Genomic DNA, 20228 nt, shown 5'->3' on the forward strand with positions numbered 1-20228 from the left:
GTATCCTTTGTGCATAACAATAATTGACAAAGAAGTTTTAGCTGGAGGTAGTTTAATTCCAAGCGACATTGTACAAATTGACGAAGCAAATCAAATATGTAATTTTGATACAGATGATACACTTGCTATTGTGTAATGACCCGGGCGGTCGTTTTGAGAATTAACGCCTCGATTCCTATTAACTGCTTTCCCCGTATTTATTTCTGCTATTGTGATTTGCCGAGAAGATTCGTTTTGAGTTTCGGAGTGTCTTTGGACACTTAGTCCCTAAATGAGAGCTTAAGCTTTAGAATTTGGACCGTAGTCAGAACAGTGTATAGACGGCCTCGGAATGAAATTCCGTTGATTCCGTTAGCTCCATTGGGTGATTTTGGCTTAGGGGCGTGTTCGGAGTGTGTTTTGGAGGTACGTAGCTTATTTAGGCTTGAAATGCCGAAAGTTGAATTTTTGAAGTTTCCGGATCGACAGTGAAATTTTGATATCGGGGTCGGAATCAAATTCTGAAAGTTGGAATAGTTTCGTAGTGTTGAATGTGACTTGTGTGCAAAATTTGGGGTCAATTGGACATGGTTTCGTTGGTTTCGGCATCGGTTGTGGAATTCTTGGGATTTCAAGTTCATTAGGCATGGATTGGATGGTGATTCATTAGGGTTCAACTAAGTTTTTATGATGTTTTAGGATTGGTTGGCATGTTTGGTTGAGGTCCCGGGAGGCTCAGGTGAGTTTCGGATTCTTAACGGAATTGGATTTGGACTTAGGCAATTTTCTGAACTTGCTGAACCTGTTGGTTTCGCACCTGCGGAGCTTGGACCGCAAGTGCGGCGCCGCAGAAGCGGTTTGGCAATCGCAGATACGGTCTAAGGCATAAGGGCAGTTGGTCGCAGATGCGGCTCAAGGATCGCAGAAGCGGAACCACATCTGCGAGGTGAGGAGCGCAGGTGCGGAATCTGGTGATTTAATGAAATTCGGCAGGTGCAGAGAATGAGCCGCAGGAGCGGGACTGCAAGTGCGGTGGACTCCTCGCAGAAGCGGAAATCGCAAGGCAGAAAAGAGTGAAATCGAGGGTTTTAATTCATAACTTATAAAATTGATTTTGAGCTCGGTCGAAGGCGATTTCTTGAGAGATTTCGAAGGAGAACTATTGGGTAATGAATTCTAACTCTAATTTGGTTCTAATACATTAATCTATTGTTATTTTTCTCATCTAAGTAATTTGAGGGTAGAAGTTTGGAAATGGGGGAAAAAGTTCCCCAATGGAAAATTTGAGTTTTGAATACGAATTTGACGTCAGATTGAGAAGATTTTTGTACGAGTGAACTCGTGAGTGATTAAGTGTTTATAATCCGTAACTTTTACCCGATTACGAGATGTGGTCCCGAGGAGGATTTTTGGGCGTTTTTCTATTTTCTTGCCTTAGCTTCGATTCCTTTAGCTAAACTAGTTGTTTGTAGTTATATTTACATTATGAACTTGATTTTGATTAGATTTGCGCTACTCGGAGTTGGATACTCGTGGCAAGAGCGTGATTTCGGATTGATTGAGCTTGGTTCGAGGTAAGTGGCTTGCCTAACCTTGTGTGGGGGAACTACCATTAGGACTTTGGTACTGTTATTATATGAATGCCGTGTACGTGAGGTGACAAGTGCGTACATGTGCTAATTGTTGAAAAACCTCGTTTTCATTAAGTAAATATCTGTGTTTTCTTTTAATTGAGCAATACTTGTATTTGAAGTTCCTGTTTAGCTTAGGAAAGCATGCCTATGTGATTTAACTGTCTTATCTGCCTAACTGCTTACTTGGATTCTGTGTAGCATGTTTAGAGTAGAATTTCCTGTTTCTCGATACGAACTTGAATAGAATTGTAGATTTCTTTCTTGAGATTGTTGTGTGTTTACTTAGGGACTACGGGACGATATCCCAGGATTTCCCCCCTGCATATTTACTTTGGGACTGCGGACCGGTATTTCGGGAGATCCCCTGCGCATTTATATTTGGTACTACGGGACGGTATCCCTGGATATCTCCATGTACTAGATATTTACTTTGGGACTACGGATCGATATTCCGGGAGATCTCCTGCACATCTACGTTTGGGACTATAGGACGGTATCCCGGGAGATCCCCTGTTGTTTTTCTCCATGTACTGAGTTATTTCTTTCTGTGAATTTATCTTTATTGGCTATTAGCATCTTTAAATATACTATCACATTTCATACTTTTTTTACCTTGTTATATATATAACCAGTAGGGCCCTGACCTTCCTCGTCGCTACTTGACCGAGGTTAGGCTTGGCACTTACTGGGTACCGCTGTGGTGTACTCATGCCCTTTCTTGCACATGTTTTTTCGTGTGCACATCTAGGTTCTTCTGCTCAGCCATACTATCTGTGAGGCGAGACGACCTAGAGACTTCAAGCTATATCTGCCGCGTCCGCAGACCTAGAAGTCCCTCTCTATTCTCCCTTTAGTTGTAGACTTCTTGTATTTCCTATTGTTTAGACTTCTGGAGTTAGAACACTATGTACCTTCTTTAGCTAGTGGTTCATGAGATTCCGGGTTTTGGGAGTGTTCGGTGTTCAGTTTGAGAGAGTGATATTGTATATGCCGAGCAGCATTTTAAACTTCTTTATTATGTTACTCGTAAATTGCTAGTTTCGAATCTTTATTTCCTTTTTCCGCAAATTGTTAGGCTTACCTAGTCGTAGAGACTAGGTGCCATCACAATCGTTCATGGAGGCAGAACTTGGGTCGTGACAAGTTGGTATCAGAGCTCTAGGTTCATAGGATCATGAATCACAAGCCGGTTTATTAGAGTCTCGCGGATCGGTACAGAGACGTTTGTACTTATCTACGAGAGGTTATGTAATTGTTAGGAAAATTCCACTTCATTTGATTTCCTTGTCATGCAAGATTTTTGATATCAAAATTCTAAACCTCTGTCTTCTATTCTCTCAAAGATGGTGAGGACACGAGCAATAGGAGATGATCAAACACCCGCGCCCCCTGCTCGAGCCATCAGAGGTCGGGGCCGGGGTAGAGGCCGAGGACGCGCACGTGGTGCAGCCAGAGCACCCACACGAGCTACTACAGAGGAGCCACCAGCAGCTCCAGCCAGAGCCCAGACGCTTGATACGCCTACTGCTACTACTACTCCAGATCTCCAGGAGACCCTTGCACAGTTCATGAGCATGTACACCACTTTAGCTTAGGCAGGGTTGATTCCCCTTACTGCAGCTACATCTCAGGCCGGGGGAGGAGCACAGACTCCCGCCGCCCGCACTCCTGAGTAGCGAGTGCAGGTTGATCAGGTCCTCGAGATTATACTGGTACCGCCTGTAGCCCCAGTTCAGCCCGAGGATAGGGCAGTAGCTTCAGAGGAGGAGCAGCGGAGGCTTGAGAGGTTCAAGAAATACCAGCCTCCTACATTCAGTGGTCTAGCATCAGAGGATGCTCAGGGATTTCTAGAGGAGTGCCACTGTATCCTCCGCACTATGGGGTATATCAGGATCGAGTGGGGTTTCTTTCACTGCCTTCCAGCTTCGAGGAGCAACCTATCAGTGGTGGCGTACTTTTGAGTTGGACAGTCCGGCTGAGGCAGCTTCCCTTACATGGAGTCAGTTTTCAGATATGTTCTTGAGAGAGTATGTCCCTCAGAGCCTTAGGGACGCATGGCGCGCGGAGTTTGAGCATTTGCGCCAGGGTTTTATGACTGTTTCGGAGTATGCTGTACGTTTCAGTGACTTGGCTAGGCATGCACCGGCCTTGGTTTCTATAGTTCGTGAGAGAGTTCGCCAGTTTATTGAGGGGCTTATTCCCAGCATCAGATCGAGCATGGCCCAGGAGTTGGAGATGGATATTGCTTATCATCAGGTGGTGAGCATTGCTAGGAGAGTAGAGGGCATGCATGCTCGGGATAGAGAGGAGAGAGAGGCCAAGAGGTCTCGAGAGTCGAGCCATTATTTTGGTGCCCGTGCCCCAGCTGTAGTTCGTCATGATAGGGGTTATATGAGTTGCCCCGTTCATTCAACTCTTCCAGCAGCCAGTGGTATTCCAGCTCCTTCTAGACCTCAGGAACCTTATTATGTACCTCCAGTATCTAGTGCGCCTCCTGCACGGGGTGCTTTCAGTGGTCAGTCTAGCAGACCTGGCCCGAGCCAGTCACAGCCGCCACGTCCTCCCAGAGCTTGTTTTGAGTGTGGTGACACATACCATATGGTGAGGGATTTCCCTAGACTTAGGAGGGGTGCACCTCCGTAGACTTCTCAGCCACAGCGCTCCGTAGAGTTCCCAAGCTATGATTACAGCACCAGTTGCTACCTCACCTGCCCAGCCAGCTAGAGGTGGAGGTCGGGGAGGTAGAGGTCTCCCTAGAGGGGGAGGCCAGGCCAGATACTATGCCCTTCCTGCTCATACCGAGGTTGTTGTCTCTGATTCTGTCATCACAGGTGTTGTTCCGGTCTGTCATAGAGAGGCATCGGTTCTATTCGATCTAGGCTCCACTCATTCTTATGTGTCCTCTTATTTTTCCTCGCATTTGGGCGTATCTCGGGATTCTTTGAGCTCCCCTGTTTATGTTTCTACTCCAGTAGGAGATTCTCTTATTGTGGACCGCGTTTATCGGTCGTGTTTGATTACTCTTAGTGGTTTTGAGATCAGAGCTGATTTGTTATTGCTCAGCATGGTAGATTTTGATGTTATCTTGGGCATGCACTGGTTGTCGCCCCATTATGCTATTCTTGATTGTCACGCCAAAATCGTGACACTGGCTATGCCAGGTGTACCGCGAGTATAGTGGAGGGGTACCTTAGATCACACTTCTAATAGAGTTATTTCATTTGTTAAAGCTCGGCGAATGGTTGAGAAGGGGTGTGATGCGTATCTAGCTTATGTGAGAGATGTCGGTATTGATACTCCTATAGTTGATTCAGTCCTAATAGTACGGGATTTCTCTGATGTGTTCCCAGCTAATCTTCCAGGCATGTCTCCCGATAAATATATTAACTTTGGCATTGATTTGTTGTCGAGCACTCAGCCCATTTCTATTCCTCCTTACCGTATAGCTCCTCCTGAGTTGAAGGAGTTGAAGGAGCAGTTGCAGGAATTGCTTGATAAGGGCTTTATTCGGCCCAGTGTATCACCTTGGGGTGCTCCTATCTTGTTTGTGAAGAAGAAGGATGGTTCTATGCATATGTGCATTGATTACCGCCAATTGAATAAAGATACAGTGAAGAACCGGTATCCTTTGCCTCGTATTGATAACCTGTTTGATCAGTTACAGGGTGCTCGTGTTCTTTCTAAGATTGACTTGCGTTCAGGTTATCATCAGTTGAAGATTCGGGAGCCAGATATCCCGAAGACTGCTTTCAGGACTCGGTATGGTCATTACGAGTTCCTTGTTATGTCATTTGGGCTGACCAATGCCCCAGCAGCATTTATGCATTTGATGCACAGTGTATTCCGGCCATATCTTGACTCGTTCGTCATTGTCTTTATTGATGACATTCTGGTATACTCCCGGAGTCGGGAAGATCATGAGCAGCACCTGAAGAAAGTGCTTCAAACTTTGAGAGAAAAGAAGTTATATGCGAAGTTCTCGAAATGTGAGTTCTGGTTGGATTCCGTGGTATTCTTGGGTCACGTAGTATCGAATGAGGGGATCAAGGTGGATCCGAAGAAAGTGGATGCAGTTCAGAGTTAGCCCACACCATCCTCAGCTACGGAGATCCGTAGTTTTCTTGGCTTGGCGGGTTATTACCGTCAGTTTGTTGAGGGATTTTCATCTATTGCAGCACCTATGACCAGGCTAACCTAGAAGGGTGCTCCGTTCAGGTGGACAGAGGAGTGTGAGGAGAGATTTCAAAAGCTCAAGACAGCTTTGACTACAGCCCCATTGTCTATAGGTTCGGGGTCTTATACTGTCTATTGTGATGCCTCGAGGATTGGCCTTGGAGTGGTATTGATGCAGGACGGTAGGGTGATTGCCTACGCGTCCAGAGAGCTGAAGGTGCATGAGAAGAATTATCCTGTCCATGATCTCGAGTTAGCTGTTATTGTTCATGCCCTGAAGATCTGGCATCATTATTTGTACGGTGTTCCTTGTGAGATCTACACTGATCACTGGAGTTTGCAACACTGTTCAAGCAGAAGGACCTTAATTTGCACTAGAGGAGGTGGTTAGAGCTGCTGAAGGACTATGATATCACTATCTTGTATCACCGGGCAAGGCCAATATGGTGGCTGATGCTTTGAGTCGCCGGGTGAGTTTGGGGAGTTTGGCTTATATACCAGTAGCGGAGAGGCCCATGGCGATGGATGTTCAGGCCTTAGCCAGCCAGTTTATGAGATTGGATCTTTTGGAGCCCAGTTGGGTCCTTGCTTGTATGGTTTCTCGGTCTTCCTTGTTTGATCGTATCAGAGAGCGTCAGTATGATGACCCTCATTTGCTTGTCCTCAAGGACAAGTTTCTACATGGAGATGCCAGAGATGTGACCATTGGTGATGACGGGGTATTGAGGATGCAGAATTGGATATGTGTGCCCAATGTTGATGGGCTTCAGGAGTTGATTCTAGAGGAGGCCCACAATTCGCAGTATTCCATCCATCCGGGTGCCGTGAAGATGTACCAGGATTTGAGGCAGCACAATTGGTGGAGGAGGATGAAGAAGGATATAGTTGGGTTTGTAGCTCGGTGCCTCAATTGTCAGCAGGTAAAGTATGAGCACCAGAGACTGTGTGGCTTGCTTTAGAAGATAGAGATTCCGGAGTGAAAGTGGGAGCGGATCACCATTGACTTCGTGGTTGGACTTCCACGGACCTTGTGGAAGTTCGATGCCAAATGGGTGATTGTGGATCGGCTAACCAAGTCCACACACTTCATTCCTATGTGTACTACCTACTCTTCAGAGCGGTTGGCTGAGATTTATATTTGGGAGATTGTTCGTCTGCATGATATTCCAGTTTCCATCATTTCAGATAGAGGTACTCAGTTCACATCACGGTTCTGGAGGGCCGTACAGCATGAGTTGGGTACTCGGTGGAGTTGAGCACATCATTTCACCCCTAGACAGACGGACAGTCCGAGTGCACTATTCAGATTCTTGAGGATATTCTCTGTGCGTGTGTGATGGTGTTTGGAGGTTCTTGAGACCAGTTCTTGCCACTGGCGGAGTTTGCCTACAAGCATTCAGATGGCACCATATGAGGCTCTGTATGGTAGGCGGTGTAGATCCCCGGTGGGTTGGTTTGAGCCGGGCGAGACTAGATTATTGGGCACAGACTTGGTTTAGGACGCTTTGGAGAAGATTAAGGTGATTCAGGATAGACTCCGCACAGCCCAGTCCAGACAGAAGAGCTATGCGGACCGGAAGGTTCGCGATGTTTCATTTATGGTTGGAGAGCGGGTCTTGCTTCGGGTTTCACCTATGAAGGGCGTTATGAGATTTGGGAAGAAGGGGAAATTGAGTCCGAGATTTATTGGTCCTTTTGAGGTAATGCGACGTGCTGGGGAGGTTGCTTATGAGCTTGCCTTACCTCCCAGCTTGGCAGGAGTTCATCCGGTATTTCATGTTTCGATGCTCCGGAGGTATCACGGTGACCCGTCACATGTGTTGGATTTCAGTTCAGTCCAGTTGGACAAGGATCTATCTTATGTTGAGGATCCAGTGGCTATATTGGACAGGCAGGTTTGAAAGCTGAGGTCAAAGAGCATTGCATCAGTAAAGGTTCTGTGGTGGGGTCAGCCGGTCGAGGAGGCGACTTAGGAGACCGAGCGGGACATGCGCAGCCGTTACCCTCATCTTTTCACCACTTCAGGGATGTCTCTATGCTCATTCGAGGATGAACGAATGTTGTAAGAGGGGGAGGATGTAACGACCCAGCCGGTCGTTTTGAGAATTAGCGCCCTGATCCCATATTAACTATTTTCTCCGTGTTTATTTCTGCTATTGTGATTTGCCGGGAAGATTCGTTTTGAGTTTCGGAGTGTTTTGGGACACTTAGTCCCTAAATGAGAGCTTAAGCTTTAGAATTTGGACTGTAGTCAGAAAGGTGTGAAGACGGCCTCGGAATGGAATTTCGTTGATTCTGTTAGCTCCGTTGGGTGATTTCGGGCTTAGGGGCGTGTTCGGAGTGTGTTTTGGAGGTCCGTAGTGTATTTAGGCTTGAAATGCCGAAAGTTAAATCTTTGAAGTTTTCGGATCGATAGTGAAATTTTGATATCGGAGTCGCAATCTGATTCTGAAAGTTGGAATAGTTCCGTAGTGTTGAATGTGACTTGTGTGCAAAATTTAGGGTCAATCAAACATGGTTTGGTTGGTTTCAGCATCGGTTGTAGAATTCTTGGGATTTCAAGTTCATTAGGCTTGGATTGGAGGGTGATTCGTGGTTTTAGCGTTGTTTGATGTGATTTGAGGGTTCAACTAAGTTCGTATGATGTTTTAGGATTGGTTGGCATGTTTGGTTGAGGTCCCGAGGGCCTCAGGTGAGTTTCAGATACTTAACGGAATTGGATTTGGACTTAGGCAATTTTCTGAACATGCTGAACCTGTTGGTTTTGCACCTGCAGAGCTTGGACCGCAGGTGCGGCGCCACAGAAGCGGTTTGGCAACCGCAGATGCAGTCTAAGGCATAAGGGCAGTTGGTCACAGACGCGGCTCAAGGACCGCAGAAGCGGAACCGTATCTATGAGGTGAGGAGGGCAGGTGCGGAATTTGGTGACTTAATAAAATTCCGCAGGTGCGGAGTATGAGCCACAGGAGCGGGACTGCAGGTGCGGTGGACCCCTCGCAGAAGCGAAAATCACAGGGCAGAAAAGAGTGAAATCGAGGGTTTTAATCATAACTTATAAAATTGATTTTGAGCTTGGTCGAAGGCGATTTCTTGAGAGATTTTGAAGGAGAACTATTGGGTAATGAATTCTAACTCTAATTTTGTTCTAATACATTAATCTATTGTTATTTTTCTCATCTAATTAAGTAATTTGAGGGTAGAAGTTTGGAAATGGGGGGAAAAGTTCCCCAATGGAAAATCTGAGTTTTGAATACGAATTTGACGTCGGATTGGGATGATTTTTGTACGAGTGAACTCTTGAGTGAATAAGTGTTCATAATCCGTAACTTTTACCCGATTCCGAGATGTGGGCCCTGGGAGGATTTTTGGGCATTTTTCTATTTTCTTGCCTTAGCTTCGATTCCTTTAGATAAACTAGTTGTTTGTCGTTATAATTACATAATGAACTTGATTTGATTAGATTTGGGCCACTCGTAGTTGGATACTCATGGCAAGAGCGTGATTTCGACTTGATTGAGCTTGGTTCGAGGTAAGTGGCTTGCCTAACCTTGTGGGGGAGAACTCCCCTTAGGACTTTGGTACTGTTGTTATATGAATGTCGTGTACATGAGGTGACGAGTGTGTACACGTGCTAATTGTTGAAAACCCCCATTTTCATTAAGTAAATATCTGTGTTTTCTTTTAAATGAGCAATACTTGTATTTGAAGTTCCTGTTTAGCTTAGGAAAGCATGCCTATGTGATTTAACTGTCTTATTTGCCTAACTTCTTACTTGGATTTTGTGTAGCATGTTTAGAGTAGAATTTCCTGTTTCTCGAAACGAACTTGAATAGAATTGTAGATTTCTTTCTTGAGACTGTTGTGTGTTTACTTAGGGACTATGGGACGATATCCCGGGAGGTCCCCCCTGCATATTTACTTTGGAACTACGGATCGATATTCCGGGAGATTCCCTGCGCATTTATATTTGGGAATACGGGACGGTATCCAGGGAGATTCCCCTGGACTGGATATTTACTTTGGGACTACGTATTCCGGGAGATCCCCTGCATATTTACGTTTGGGACTACGGGACGGTATCCCGGGAGATCCCCTGTTGTTTTTTTCCGTGTACTGAGTTATTTCTTTCTGTGATTTCATCTTTATTGGTTGTTAGCATCTTTAATTATACTGTCACATTTCATACTTTTTTTTACCTTGTAATATATATATATAACTAGTAGGGCCCTGACCTTCCTCTTCACTACTCGACCGAGGCTTGGCATTTACTGGATACCACTGTGGTGTACTCATGCCATTTCCTGCACATATTTTTTCGTGTGCAGATCCAGGTTCTTCTGGTCAGACATACTATCTGTGAGGCGAAGCGACCCAGAGACTTCGAGGTATATCTGCCGCGTCCGCAGACCTAGAAGTCCATCTCTATTCTCCCTTTATCTGTAGACTTCTTGTATTTCCTTTTGTTTAGTTCTTTAGCTTATGGTTCATGAGATTTTGGGTTTTGGGAGTGTTTGGTGTTCAGTTTGAGAGAGTGATATTGTATATGCCGAGCGGCATTTTAAACTTCTTTATTATGTTACCCATAAATTGCTAGTTTCGTATCTTTATTTTCTTTTTCCGCAAATTGTTAGGCTTACCTAGTTGTAGAGACTAGGTGCTGTCACGACCGTTCACGGAGGGAGAACTTGGGTCGTGACATATTGAGTCTTTCAATTCAGGAGAACCAATTAAGGTGTTCGAATTGGACACGGATTTGATTATTTCAAAAACTAATCAAAGAGAGGTTATGGCTGGTCAAGTATATAGGGATAAGGCTATATTGAAATAGGTGATGGAGCATTATGCAATATCTGAAAGATTTTAATTCCGGGTTGATAGGTCTAATGCTATCAGGTTTGAGCTTTTTTAAATACAACTTGTTAAACACCATGTTATATTCTAATGTATGGTTATGTATATTGAGTGTGAAATTGTATATTGTTTCCATGACAGAATACTTAAATTGTATTTAGATGTATCTTGAATTGTTTGGGTGTATTTAAATCACTTCAAATATTAAACATATAATAATTATTAATGTGCTTTTCAAATACATATATTCATTTGTATTTTACTAATGAATATTTACTACAGTGACTTTCACTGGTTGTTCTTGGATGTATTTATACGCATTTAATTGCATATATATAATTACAGCCGTATTCACAAGTATACTTGTGTATTTTGAGAATTTTTATAAATCGTATTCATGGTAGAATTTGTAAACTGTATTTAGATGTATTCAGATATGTTTGGATGTATTTTCATGACTTGCATTGGTGTACCTATGTATTTCGAACACATGTATTCATCTGTATTTTACTGTATTTAATAGATATTACAGTGGCTTTCGCTGTTTGTTTTTAGATGTATTTATACATATTTAAATGTATATATATAATTACAGTCTTATTCACATGTATATGTGTGTATTTTATAATAATGTATATATATATATGTAACAATGTATTCGCATGTATATTAATGAATTGTTAATCATTTATACTCATCGTATATATTGCGGAAAAATTATTTGCAACTATAAATTATTATGTATGTCAGAGGATTGTGAATGGAGGTTTAAGGCTTCTAGCATTAACAAATCACAAATGTTCAAAGTGAGAGAGTTCAATGATAAGCATACATTTCCGTTGAAGGATAAGGTGTATGAGCAACGTCAGGCAAGTAGCAGTCTTATCGGTGGTATGATTCGGTCCAAGCTTACTAATCATAAGAGGAAATACACCCCAAAGGATATAATTGATGATGTGAAATCAGATTTTGTTATAGATGTTAGCTACATGTTGGCGTGGCGGGCTAAAGAAAAGGCAATGAATTTTTTTAGAGGTGAACCGGTTGATTCATATAATAAATTACCAGGATACTTATATACAACGGATATGACATATCCTGTGTCGCACATTAGAATGGTAAAATCGCCAAAAAATGAGTTCATGTATGTGTATATATCTTTATGCCTTTATAAAGGGGTTCGATCATTGTAGACCCATTGTGGTAGTGGATGGAAGCCACCTAAAATTGTATTACACCGGGACATTCGTCTTGGCCAGCATGTTGGATGGTGCGGGCGAGTATGGGGATTATAATAAAATTTGTCAATATTAATGCCTATTAAAGATTGAAATATATATTTTTAATATGTATGTAATTGTCTTTACAGGTCATGTACTTCCACTAGCATATGGTGTTATTGATTCAGAGAACGATGCTGCTTGGTCGTGGTTCTTTGAGCAATTCAAGGAAGCGTATGGTGAGAGGGAAAACATGTGCATCATTTCAGATAGGAATGAGAGTATCATTAAATCTGTATCGAGAGTGTATCCAGCGGTACCACATTTTGCTTGTGTATGGCATCTATGGAACAACGTATATAAGAAATTTAAAAAGAGTTGTCACGACCCCAGTTCTCCCTCCATGAACTGTCGCGACGGCACCTAGTCTCTATGACTATATAAGCCTAACAATTTGCGGAAAAAGAATTAAAAGGTACGAAACTAGCAATTTACGAGTAATATAATAAAGAAGGTTATAATGCCGCTCGGCATATGTTGATACCCAATTTTTCCTTAAATATTATTATATACTCAAAATATTCTCAAATAGCATGTACATGCATATATAAGCATGCCCAAGAGTTTTGGTATTTTTTCCTTATTTTTTAAAGATTTTAAAATCAATTTATTGTCTATTTTAATAGTACAAAATTCAATAATTATTCCCAGACTAGCATTTTTGGTGAATAATTTATTTTCATTCTCATATTTACACCAAGATATAATTAAGTTAATTTTTTGCATATTTTTACACATTTGTTTGGTATATTTTAAGCCAAATTGCATATAATTACAATTATAGCCTATTTTACAATTAACAGCATTTTACAATTATAAAATCATTTTTAGTATTTTTAGATTAATATTTATACGTTATTAATTAAGTTCAGTACATTTAATTTGTTGTAAAATCTTTTTAACCATTTTATAAAATAATAAAAAAGGGGAAAATTGTCTATTTGATAAACAGCCCTTTATTATTTCAATTTTAGCCAATTTGGCCACACCTCTATCAGATTTAATTGACCTAATACCCAATTAAACTCACCCCAGCCCAATCCCTAATATAACCCGGACTAACCCCGATTTAATCTGAGCCGTTGATCAAGTAAGATCAACGGCCCAGATCTATTTTCCTTAATTAAATCTAACTACCCCCCCTCGACCCCTCAGTCTTCGAGACAGTCTCTCTCTCTACTTCGTCTCTTCCTCTCCCCCTTCTCTCTAGAACCTTCTGGTTCTTCTTCTCCGATGACCTCCACCATCTCTCCGGCCACCTCCAGCCTCACCTCTTTCGACCACCAGCCGCCATGAAACCCTATCTCGCTGATTCCCTCTATCCTTGAGACCCCAGAAGCCTCCGCCATACAAGTCAGTCACTGAAGCTTCGCCTGGTTTGTTTCCGGCCTTTCTCCGGCGAGTTTTGACTCGATGGTGTTCTAATCACCATGGTTCCTGAGTTTCACGGCCAGGTTACCTCTACTTCCTCTGTTTTCATAGGAAACCCTAACCTCGACCCAAGTCTCTCAAAAACCCATCTGTATTTTAACGATTTGTGACCCATTCCTTCATGTTTTGAACCTTTCTTTACTCGATCTTTACAAATAATCAAGTTTTAAACATCTTTGTCTCCTATTTGAAACTGGGGTTTCTTGACCTTGTTTTCAGAAAGGTTTCCTATAATTTTTAACGTCTCTACTGTGTTTAAGCTATTATCTCCTGATTTTATGTTATTTTAACGAGTATTGATGAAACCCTAGGTATTTTTGGTTGTTTCTTTGTTACTTGACTATGCGCCTATGTGTTCTCTGCAACTCCTACGTTGATTCATTGTTCCGACCTTTAACTCCTGCTGTTCTATGAGTACTTCTCCCTGTTAATCGCATGACTGCTATTTAAATGCTTGATGATTCCTACGGTTTGTTACTTGTTACTTGTATTGATCCTTTTGTGTATTAACTATGATACTTGCTTTAGAACTCTTTACTGATTCTGTGTGTTTTCCTTTAACTGTGCTACTTGCCTTAGAACTCTTTACTGATTTTGTGTATTTTCCTTTAACTGTGCTACTTGCCTTAACACTCTTACTGATTTTTAGAATAATACTCTGCCTTATTTTATATGCAAGCATGTCGCCAATTGATTCTTATTTTCCTTAATTCATATGTTCTGTACCTGGTCCTAATCACATGCCTTATTCTTTACTACTCTCTGTATGATTGAAATTAGTCTTTCAATTAGTTCTCTTTCCTTATTTGTCACTATGGTAGCCGTTTGAACTAAGACTCCCCAATTGAAGGGGAGTACTTACATTGATTGGGATTCTAATTGTATTTACTTCTATAATTATACTACACTTTACTTCTTACCTCATTTTTTCTACATGTTTCCAGAACTATAAATACTCTACTCTTTCATTAGCAAAACACAGACACACATCACTGAATACTCTCAATTCTACATTCTCTTGTGCTCTTTCTCTCTTGCTCTTTTGCTCTATTGCTGTTCTCTGCTCTTGCCTATTATTAGCCGGCTGTAAGCCAAGGCTAATATTGCGTTATCACTTTGTCTTTGCATCCTGCTCTTGCTCTCTTACTGGTATGTCCTAATTAATCTTCAAGTCTCCAATCAATATTTTTATTCTTGTTTCAGTTCATTATCTTCTTGATTTTCTTCTATTTACGCTTCTATTGCTCAACATGCTATTGATTCTTTTGTTTTAGTATTTTACCATGTCTTCTGATTTATATTCAAAGCCTGTAATATGACATTGTCTATCCCTAACTTCTACCCTATGCCTGTATCCTATTGCTGTACCTTATTATGCCTAAACTTTACCACTTCCTAACTCCCCTGATCCCTGGCACTTTATATGTCCTGCTTGATTTACAGGCTTCTAACTGATGTTTATCTTAACTGTTATAATTGTCCCCCCCCCCCCTGTTGCTGTCTAAGTATTATGTTTAAGTTTGACCATTTCTTGGTTCCCTGAATCTTCTGATTCTGTGTAGTCATGCTTCAGTAAATCTCTGTATCTCCTCTAGTATTATGTGATCTATTTGTTCCCTTTCCCCATGATCCTTGTATGCAATCCTATACTGTTGAACTGGTGCTTCTTTTTTAAAAACAAATCCCTTGTTTTTGAAAACTCTTTTAAACTACTTCTTCCTGCACTTCACACTACTCTTAGAGAATAGGTTCTGCCCCCTTCGTGTGAGCATTGCTTTGGGTACCTCTGAGTACTCACTGGACTTTGACACACAAGGCTGGTAATCCCACACTGCACATGTCCTGCATTCTTCTAAGTGTTTAGGTGCTGGTATTGGCCAGGGACCCAATGGGTCCCTAGGGAGCTTTGCCGCACCTAGACCATGGCAAAGGCTGTGAAACTCGAAGGAAGTGAGGTTGGAAGACTGTGCCTGATTGAAGGCTCCCTATAGAATAACTTCTTATTTTTTTATTTATTATTGTAATTCATATACTATTGGTTTGTAATAATTTGTAAATGAACGACTGGGGCTGAATAGTGAACATGGGGGAGGGGAATGCATGTTTATTTTAAGTAATGGGTAGAAAACTTGTTTATAGGTTTTATTTACCTATTTGCGCAATAGATAACCTGCTTAGGGCATGCATTTTCATGTGTTAGAAATCATGTTTTAGGTCATGCACTCTCAGTATGTTATTGTACTCACTTCGTAATATTAATCAATTAACAACATGCCAAATAAACTGTCATTACTGCATCGGCATGTTAGAAATCATGTTTTAGGTACTCCTATGTGCATTAGATATCCTGCCCTTAGGATTTCTTATTCGTTCGAATTACAGTGGTTAATTAACATGTTAGTCTAATAACTTTATGGCTAAGTGTTTGAAACGTTTCTGCAAATGCATTATCATGCGTACCTTAGAAAAATCAGAATCAAATATGCATGTCCATTCCTTAAAATAATCAGATAATGTATACGACGCCTAGGAAAACTTTAGGCCCAATAAGAATTGATTAATCGTGTTTAGGACCAACCAACTTCTTTTAATTTCGAACTCTGCCGCTCCCATTCTTGCTTTGATTCTCTGTAGTTCACTCTATTTTTTTTAAAAAAAACTCTGCTCCATCTGGAAACGATTTTGAAATGGTGCACCTATTTACTCTTACTGAGTTTCTGACTTTTATGTTCTCAAATCACTGGGTTACCAACCTCTGCCCAGAATCGTGTTATTTAACTTGTCCTGTACCTCATAAAATTACTGTTGCTACCTCATTTTTTAAAACCATGCTTTAACTGCTGTTACCTATTCCTTTGTAATAAAACTCCTATCTTTGAGACCTTGAATGTGTTTAAGACGTGCTAATTATGCGTTCATTTGAGGAGGGATTTGTGAGCCTTTATTTGATTTCGTATGTTCCCTTATGTGCAGTCCTATTTGTTATGTATGTCGCTTAGCATTTTTCCTTTAAACTTAAGGGTTCAGCCTAGTCCCTACCACATAGGAATAGTGGTCCTAAATACCCTCCAGGACTTATAGAACGGGACAGGTAATAGCACGCGGTAAGTATTCGTGACCAACACACGCGTTTAGTAACCTTTACAGGGTGGGAAGGGTAGAATATGGAGATGATGACCGATGCGCTAATATCTCATATAGCCCCTTTTCTAAGGAGCAATTATTGAGTATTACATTAATGATCCATATTAATCATGAACCTAGGACCCCTCTCCCTTTGTTTTCGTCTCTTCTTGTAAAACCATTCAAACCTTTTCGTAAATATCTGTCTTCCCTACTTACCTTCAAAGTCCTTTTAGCTTATTTGCAATGTTGTATATTTGAATCTTTGATTGTTTATTTGATTACATGAAGTCACAATATAGCATGGCCGGGAAGTACACTAGTGGATCTTGAGGGGTGCCTAACACCTTCCCCTCGAGATAATTTCTAGCCCTTACCCAAACTCTGGTTTTCCAACTCAAAAACCCTTAGTGTCCTAATGCACTTAATCATTAGGTGGCGACTCTTCAATTCCAAAAAAACCAAATCCCAAAAGGGAATAGAGTTGTCCTCCCAAATGTCGTAAACCCGATTTCGCGAGAAAAAGGGGGCGTCGACAGCATGGCGACTCTGCTGGGGATTATTCTTCAGGCTTTTACCATTTCATGCTATTTGTGACTTTATTACTTCTCTATTGCTTTCATTTAATGTCTTTGTTTCTCTTCTACTGCGAAACTGACTTGGCTCTTTGTTTTCTTTTCTTTAATGCCTTTACTACTTTCCTTCAATACTGTTGTAATTATGAGCAATCATTGTAATAATTCTTTTATGAATGTGCAAATACGTGACAATTTGTTTCATTCTTGTAACTGCATCTTCAACATCATATTCCACTCGTGCCAAACAAAATCCCATAGCAACGCTTATAATGAGTGGTTGCGCCCTTCCGATATTATTACCCCCTAAATTTGGTAAAGGCGTATTTGTGGTAAAACCAGTCGATCAACGGTGCAGTCGCGGTTCCGTGCCTTTCCCTCTTGAGTTGTCCGCTCAAGGGTACCGGTCTAATACCCCATAGAAACCTTACTTTGTTTTAACTGCGCATGCATCACTGTCAAACCTAGTCGAGTTAGTTATGCTTTCCACATAATGAATCTTTAAGATAGCCTTGTCCAAAGTCCACTGGGTTTCCTTGGAACCCAAACGAACACCACCATATTCTGTGCATTTATTTAGAGAACTAAATGTCGTTTATTCTAATTATTGGTTTAAATAGTCGAGTCCGGTGGGGTAAGGGTCTAACACTTTGTTTTGCAGAAAATGTGGCACGAAGTCCCCAGATTCGGTATGGTAACCAACATTCACCCAAGGTTGCTAAGCTGGTGGGAAGACCTTCACTCCAGTGACAAGACTCTCGTCCGCAAATATTTGGGGAATAATCCTTCTCTTTTGGAAATCCAGCCCGACAACAAAATCATAGAGGCTGCAACCTTATTCTGGGACAGTGATAGATCAGTGTTTCGCTTTGGGGACCTTGAAATGACCCCTTTGCTCGAAAAAATCGGAGGGTTAGCTGGTGTTCCTTGGGAGACTCCGGGTTTGCTTATGCCAGAAATCGCAGGGGTAGGGGTTTCCTCAAGATGATGGGACTGAAGAAAAACCCAGACTTGACATGTTTGAAGGACTCTTACATTCCTTTCGACTATCTGTACGAGAGGTACGGCCATAGCAAGTCCTACCGCACTTACCCAGACGAATTCGCCCTTACCTCATTGGGGCATACCCACAGAAGAGTCTTCGTCTTCATATTCTGCTTTTTGGGGGATGATAGTGTTTCCTATGAAGAAGGCTAGGATCCATACCAGACTAGCCATGGTCACCAAGACTCTAATGGAAGGAATCGGCGGGCAGCCTTTCAACATAGTACCAATGATTGTCGCGGAGATATACCGAGCCCTAGAAAAATGTCAGCAAGGGGCCAATCACTTTGAGGGTTGCAACTTACTACTCCAACTTTGGATCATGGAGCACCTCCAAAAGGGTAAATATCGGCAGGAGATCCTACGTAGGGACTGGGATGATCATATCGCCTTCCATCAGCCAAGGCGAATGAACTATATGCCCGACATATTCGCTCAACCAGAAGATGCTAAAGGATGGGTAGAGCTGTTTGAAAATCTGAAAGAAGACCAAGTGCAGTGGATGTTTGAATGGTTCCCTACTGAAGAGTTCATTGTTCGATCTCGGGATGCACCATTTCTTATTCTCATCGGCCTGAGAGGAACTTATCCTTATGTCCCTCTTCGATTCATGAGACAGGCAGGAAGGAAGCAGGTTATACCGAGGGTCGACAAAATGGGTCATTTCAGGACCGACTTTCAGGATGATGATATCCCTCATAAGTGCCAAGCTCAGCACATGTGGCACTGCAAAATCATATTGGGGAGAGATTCTATTGAGCCGGATAGATATCACGTCGGTTGTTCGCCATACTACTCAGGTTGGCTAGAGGATGATCATGATGGCTTGGGATAACCAGGGTTTGCTCGAGGTCACAGGATCGTCGATGAGAAGGTTGAGGAGCGGGTTAAGTACGACCAATTGCGTAAGAGGATTCGGGAGCACGAGAATGAGCATCAGGAAATTCAAGAAGCCCATCAAAAGTTGATCGAGGAATGGAAAGATATGGCTGTCAGTGCCAACAAACGACTAGGGTATTTGGAGCGAGGTTTGGTAGAATTGGAAAGGAAGTTCATCCAAAGGATCCAAAACTGCCAGAATGCCGGGGGAAGCGAATGGGGACATTTGGCTAGAGCTTACTTGCTGCTGGGATTGCCTGAGCTAGGGAAGCTGTTCGATGGAGCCAAAGATGCCGAGTCTAGGGAAGGTCCTTCTGGGACCAAGTAGTTAGGAGTCTTTCTTTTGCTTTAATGTAATAAGGCCCACAGCCATTAGTGACATTTTTATTTTTTCTGCTATTTTAGTGTCGTTTTGGGATTCGTCTTATTTTTATCAATAAAATGAGGCATTTAGCATTATAAGTTCTCCAAATCAACTTGTCGCTAGGCCTACCTCGGGCACAATGAGGCACCCAAATTAGGAAACGATTTATATTCTTGCACTATGTGTTTAAATATCGCAACGTTTTCTCCTCATAATCTTTACTAACTTGTTACCTTTTTGTTTTACTTTTTGTTTTATTCCCCTTCCCCAAAGGGTTAGTCCGTTGCACTCTGGCATCATCATACTCTACGAGATCCAAGGGCCCTCCACCTCCTCCTCCTCCAGGTCCTATCAGAAACAAGAACAAAGGGAAAATGGAAGACTCTGGTAACATCAGGAAGGAGAATTCGGTTGAAAGGGTAGAGACTTCCCCAGGGTATTCAGGTTTCTAAGGAAAGTGCCTCCCAGCTTGAACAAAAGTTATTGATATTTCAGGAAGAGCTAGACAAAGTCCGGAATTTGGCCAGCTTGTCATTTTCCCTCACAACCCCAAATGTCAACTTTCCCAACATTCAAAACCCCGGCACCCCCACAAAACATCCCGAAACCACAAAATCAACCCGCTCCCCACCACCACTGCAACACATGCCACACTTCAAGTAACATCCCATTACTCGTCCCCGAACCACTAAACTCTACAAATGACCATTCTTACCCTCATCACAAGAATCCCATTTATGTGGAAACTATGCTGCATCCCACGCAACCCATTTCAAGCAGACCTGAGTCTGATGACAAGGATTCTCTTATCAAGAACCTGGCCGTAGAGCTCAAGAAACTTACTACCCGAGTCCAGGGTGTTGAAGGAAACAAAGGCATCGAGGGGCTGAATTAT

The 20228-nt window shown here is 42.1% G+C and overlaps 1 protein-coding gene across 1 annotated transcript; it reads left to right on the forward strand.

Moving 5' to 3' along the window:
- LOC109217004 lies at nt 5188–14803 on the forward strand. Its single transcript, XM_019381231.1, has 6 exons — nt 5188–5508; nt 8563–8622; nt 10112–10171; nt 11483–11672; nt 12007–12173; nt 14792–14803. Exons 1-6 carry the CDS (start codon nt 5188–5190, stop codon nt 14801–14803), a joined length of 810 nt encoding a protein of 269 aa, XP_019236776.1.

This window comes from Nicotiana attenuata, chromosome 2 (assembly GCF_001879085.1).
Source record: "Nicotiana attenuata strain UT chromosome 2, NIATTr2, whole genome shotgun sequence".
Classification (NCBI taxonomy): domain Eukaryota; kingdom Viridiplantae; phylum Streptophyta; class Magnoliopsida; order Solanales; family Solanaceae; genus Nicotiana; species Nicotiana attenuata.

Excerpts from the sequence above, each read along its gene's own strand:
- LOC109217004 (XM_019381231.1), top strand. The coding sequence starts at position 5,188 with ATGTGCATTGATTACCGCCAATTGAATAAAGATACAGTGAAGAACCGG. Across the intron at positions 5,509-8,562 it reads TTATTGATGACATTCTGGTA|AGCTTGGACCGCAGGTGCGG; the intron begins TACTCCCGGAGT and ends TTGCACCTGCAG. Across the intron at positions 10,172-11,482 it reads AGCGACCCAGAGACTTCGAG|GATAAGGTGTATGAGCAACG; the intron begins GTATATCTGCCG and ends TTTCCGTTGAAG.